The sequence below is a fragment of the Ochotona princeps genome, chromosome 2, assembly GCF_030435755.1.
Source record: "Ochotona princeps isolate mOchPri1 chromosome 2, mOchPri1.hap1, whole genome shotgun sequence".
In the NCBI taxonomy this organism is placed as follows: Eukaryota; Metazoa; Chordata; class Mammalia; order Lagomorpha; family Ochotonidae; genus Ochotona; species Ochotona princeps.
In genome coordinates this window covers 94097480-94102999 of record NC_080833.1, presented here as the reverse complement: position 1 = coordinate 94102999, position 5520 = coordinate 94097480, and the positions used below count along the sequence as shown (strand labels likewise).

The 5520-nt window shown below is 41.1% G+C and overlaps 1 protein-coding gene across 1 annotated transcript; it reads right to left on the bottom strand.

Annotated features, from left to right (window-relative positions):
- Nucleotides 1-4036: 4036 nt before the first annotated feature.
- On the bottom strand, nt 4037-4987 carry LOC101529110 (olfactory receptor 6N2-like). The gene has a single exon (XM_004582148.2). It carries the CDS (start codon nt 4985-4987, stop codon nt 4037-4039), a length of 951 nt encoding a protein of 316 aa, XP_004582205.1.
- Between the last annotated feature and the right edge of the window lie 533 nt (nt 4988-5520).

Below are 5520 nucleotides of genomic sequence, written 5' to 3'. Positions count from 1 at the left end.
CCCATTTGGCTACAGATAATTGTATTTCACTCTTTTTAATAGCTGAGTAGTACTCCATAGAATAGATGCACCACCATTTCTCCAGTCCTCTGTCAATGGGCATCTACGTTTTTCCAAGTTTTGCAATTGTTAATTGTGCTGCAATGAATACAGGGGTGCAAGTTGGTTTCTCATGTATCAGGTCCTTTGGATATATTCCTAGGAGTTATATGGTAGGTGAATTTTCAGTTGCCTGAGTATTCTCCATACTGACTTCCACTGTGGCTGTACCACCTTGCAATCCCACCAGAAGTTGAGTAGGGTCACTTTATCCCCGCATCCACACCAGCAGGTATTGTTGGTAGTTTTCTGTATTTGGGACATTTTCCTTGGAGTTAAGTGTAACCCAGTGTTGTTTCTATTTGAATTTCCTTTATTTCTGAGGAGTTTGAGCATTTTTTCATATGTCTGTTAGCCATTTGGATTTGTTCCTTTGAGAAGTGTCTGTTCATTTCCATTGCCCATTTCTTTACTGGTTTGTTTTTTATATTCTTGTCAGCCCCTTCGATATTTTCTCTTGAGAAATGTCTAACCAGATCATTTGCCAACTTTTAATTGAGTTTTTGGCTTTTAATTTGCTCAGTTTTTTTAGTTCCTCATACTTGTACATTCTAAATGTTAATCTCTAGTCAGATGGTGACTAGCTTGCAAATGATTTTTTCCATTATGTAATCTTTCTCTTCACTCTATGGATTATATAGAATGTTTTTAATTTTACATGATTTTGTCTATTTTTGTTTTCATAGTCTGTTTTTAAGATTTATCCAAAGTTACCATTGCCTATACCAATATCTTGAAGTGTTTCATTTTTTTTCTTTAGTATTTTCATAATTTCAGGTGTTACATTTAGATTTTTGATTCTCCCTCCCTCCTCTCTCTCTCCCATTCAAATAAATAAATGAATCCTTTATAAAACCATGAAGTTCAAATACAGTATGGTAGCTGTGAGATACAATGTTATCTACAGAGGTTGGTCATCCTAGAAGCTTTGACCTTTCCAACAAGTCGCTTTATGCTCCTCTCAGCCCAGCCAGGGCTCACCAACTGTGTTTGACTCAATAAGATTATAAATTAAGTCAAAATTACCCCTTTAATTTTTCTAGCAGGGAAATAATGGAAATTATGAGTAAAGAAAAGATCTATTATAAATAGAAAAAGAGAGTTTACGCATTTATGAGTATGGTAGAAGTCTTATTCAAATGAAGTTTTAAATGGAACAACCGTAAATAAGAAAGATGAAAGCAGAACTGCTCAGGGCAGGTCAGAGACTATTCATCCTCTTTCCTGCTTTGCTACCTTCTCAGGCACATCTTCCCAACTCTAAGAAAAGAATATCACTAACCCAGGTGGGCAGACTTCCGGGATTGATCTTGCCAGTGTTGGACTTTCTTATCAGCTGCAGTCCCAGGAAAGTGACTCCTCTGAATCTCCTTCCTCACTGAACTGAAAGGAGTTCTTAAGCTTTAGGTTTCAATGTCACATCTGTTTTTGAAAAAGATTATTTTTATTGGTAAGTCAGATATACAGAGAGGAGAGATAAAGACCTTCCTTCCACTGATTCACTCCCCATATGGCAGCAATGGCTGGAGCTGATTTGATCCAAAGCCAGCAGCTTCTTCTAGGTCTCCCACACAGGTGCAGGGTCCGAACGCTTCAGGCTATCCCCAACTGTGCTCCCAGACCAAAAGCAGGGAGCTGGATTGGATATGGGGCCACCAGTACACGAACTGACACCCACATGAGATCATGGCTCATACAAGACAAGGACTTCAGCCACTAGGCTACTGCACCAGGCCCTCAATGACACATCTTAAAGGAAATAGAAAGTCATCTCCAACCCAACATCTTTCTTTCCCTGTTTGGGAGCTGAGAGTATGCCAGACAGTGAGGAGGCATGTTTCTCAGTTGACAGCCATTTGTTCATCACAAAAACCCCAAGGTTTCACCACCAAACTCAAGACTGTCCTCTAACAGGTGATGTACTCGTAAGCTCAAAGCTAGCAGAGTGTTAACGGATCTGCATGTGTGGTTGCATACCACACCCTCTTCTTGCCCAGTCCTATAGGCAGCGGTAGCTATGGCATGTGCTTATGTAACTTACATGTCCCTGGACAAGAAGAGAAGCCGCTAGTTGATAAACAGTTGTGATTATGGGGAGATAGGTGGACTTAGAAATAGAAGCAATGGGTATTTGCCTGTTTTCTGTATTTGCCACAGAGAAGGCCCACATGACCCTCCAGGAGATCACTTCTCTCTTTGAAATGATGCAGCGTGCATAACTCACATTCTTTTTGGGCCTTAAAACTGCAGAGCGTATTTCACATTATGTAGATCTTTTGACTTATTTGAGCCAGGAAGTAGAACCTGTAAGAAGAGTTGTTGAGTTTTTCATTTGTGGAGCTCTTCTTATGGCCAAATAGGGCACTTTACATGTCCTCACCTAACAGCAGTGTGAGTTAACTGTGGCATTTCCTCTTTTGCAAATACATAGGAAACTAAGACTGGTGAATTATCTGATTAATGACCCAAAAGCACAATTTTAGAGTGACAGAGCTTTCCTTCAAAACTTGCCCAAAATGTCACAAAAGTCAGTTCTCTCATCCAGCCATCTAGCCTCACCCAGAGGTGGTCTGACATTGACATTGCTGGTGACAATCTACCTGCAAACAGTTGAAAACTGACCGCTTTATTCTCTCCAAGCATACCCTCAGGTAATCAAAACAGCACTCTCCTCATTTATCAGGGCTGAAACAAAAGACAACTCCTTTAAAAATATTAATATTATATATAATATTATATTACATTATATTATATCTATCTGAAATGCAGAGCAATGGAGAAAAACAGAAAGATCTTCCATTTGCTGGTTCACTCCTCGAAAGTCAGAGCTGGATCAGGCCAAAGCCAGGAGTTGTCAGGAATTCCATTCAGGTCTCACATACGCGGTTGGGGCACAAGCATTTGGACCATCTTCTGCTGCCCTCCCACACACATCAGCAGGGAGCTGGTCAGAAGTGAAGCAACCAAGACTGAAGCCAGAGCTTTTCAGAACACTCAAGTGCAGTGTCATAGCTTGGATTCCTAGCCACAGTTTTGAATAATTAACATAATGTCAATGCTGAAGTCAAAAATGAAAAAAGAAAACTATAGGCAAGAAACACTCTTGTCCCCAGCACTGGGGGAGCATAACCGGTAGGAGTCAGACAAGGCAGAGGGCAGCATTTAAATGCACAATGCTGACCTTGGCTCTTCTACTCTGGAGTCAATTCAGTTCTTTAAGATTTCACAGGACTAAGAAAAAAACATAACCACCACACCCTGTGTTCTAACTACTGAGAACATGTGTGTGTGTGTCAGCAGGAAAGAGAGCAAGTGCTGAGCAAGACAAGAGCCTGGCAGGAGGCCTGGTAGGAGATGACATTTAATAGATATGAAGCCCCAACTTCCAGCTGAGTTAAGGGCTCCAGTAGCAGAAATGATAGGGCGCTGGAGACACTGTCCTAAGTCCTTGCCCAGTTTCATGTTCCCAAATATTCTTTTCTCATTTCTAAATACTAGAGAGTAAAGGGTAAAAAAGTGTTTTTTCTTCAACCAGGACAGATCTACAGCAGTAAAGGGGATTGAATGAAGCACCACATTATTGATACACAATTAAGGATATTTATTACAATAGCAACTACTATCTTAAACTAATTGAATTTTTTAGAGAAGTTCTACCTTCACAGAAAAATTTACTCTTGGTGAATTGAGATGATTTTGGGTGTAGGCTTTATACAACATTCCAGGTCTTCTGAAGTTAATGGAGCAGATGTGATCCGCTACAATAACATCCTGGCATAGCAGTTCAGCTGAATCTATAAGAGTCAGCAATGTTCACGGCCATTCTCGGAGGACTCTGGTAAGTGTACAGGTTGTTCAGATAATTGTCTTTGTGAATTTAAGTGACTCAACTCAGTTTATCAACCATTAGCCAAGTACAGATTTCTTCCTTTTGATATTACCTGAGGAGACTTGATTTTTTACTCAAACACTTCTTCAGAGCTTTGTGAATGTCTTTGTTTCTCAGGCTATAAATAATGGGGTTGACCATGGGTGTGAGGATTGTGTAGAGAAGAGAGAACCCTTTGCGTAGGAGTTGGGAAGAGCTGGCTGAGGGTACAAGGTAGGTAGCAATCAGTGTCCCATAAAACACCGTGACTACAGTGAGGTGAGAGGAGCAGGTGGAGAAGGCTTTTCTCCGGCCTGTGCCAGACGGGATTTTTAGGATAGCAGCAAGAATGCAGGAGTAGGAAATAGTGATGAGAAGAAATGGGACAAGTGTCACTGCAGAAGAGGTGGCAAAGGCAATGGTCTCCGTGAGTGAAGTGTCCATGCATGAGAGATTGATCAGAGGAGTGAAGTCACAGAAGAAGTGATTGATCTCATTGGCTCCACAGAAGGATAGTCTACACATGAGGACTATGGTGATGGCTGTGAGGAGGAAGGAGCACAACCAAGAGCTGGCAGCCAACATGATGCAGAGAGAGCCAGTCATGAGAATGGGGTAGAGCAGAGGTCGGCAGATGGCCAGGTAACGATCGTAGGACATCACGGTAAGCAAGAGGCACTCTGTGGCAGCCAAAGAGCCAAAGAAGTAGAACTGTGTCAGACAGCCAGCCACAGAGATCGTCTTATGTTCAGCTATAATAATGAGCAACATCTTGGGAACAACGTTGGAGGTATACCAGATCTCTAGAAATGACAAGTTCATCAGGAAAAAATACATGGGAATATGAAGGTGATGGTTGAATAAAATTAGGAAGACAATGAGGGTGTTTCCAGAAATAGATACAACGTAGAAAAAGAAAAATACCACAAAAAGGAAAATATTGAGTGGTCGGATGGAAGAGAATCCTCGAAGTACAAATTCAACTATCGCCGTTTGGTTTTCCAAAAATGGGATCACCATGCCTCAGCTTCCAGAGAAGAGGAATGCAGAAATTTCTAACTTACATTTAAAACAAGGACAGGCTGTGAGTTACGTTCATCCCCCACATGGGTTTTTGGAAGATATTCTTTGTATTTGAGTGGAAAAACAGCACCTTTTGTTTCAAGGCCTAAAATGTGTAAGTAAAGAATTTGGGATAAGAAACTGTGAATCAATCCATTTTTCTTCTTTGCCTGGTATCTTGACTATACCAGGAACAATGACTGTAGGAAAAAAGCAGAAACCCTAAGTGAGAAGCATTCAAAGTAGAGGGAGGACCACCTTCTCTCTGCCCCTCCTGACTGTGATATATACTGTGGGGAGTGACAGGCAAGAAAGAAGATCTAAAGGGAGGTGGGACAGAGAGGAAGGGAGAAAGAATGCATCCCAGAGAATGTTAGCACTCTCATGGCTTCACCCACAAAGGTCCAAGGAAGAGAATGGCCTTTTCTTTTGCTGCAAGCATGATCTCTCTTTTTTTCTTTTTTATTAATTACTTTGCATTATGTGACACA

Coding starts and splice junctions, on each gene's coding strand:
- LOC101529110 (XM_004582148.2), bottom strand. CDS start 4,987: ATGGTGATCCCATTTTTGGAAAACCAAACGGCGATAGTTGAATTTGTA.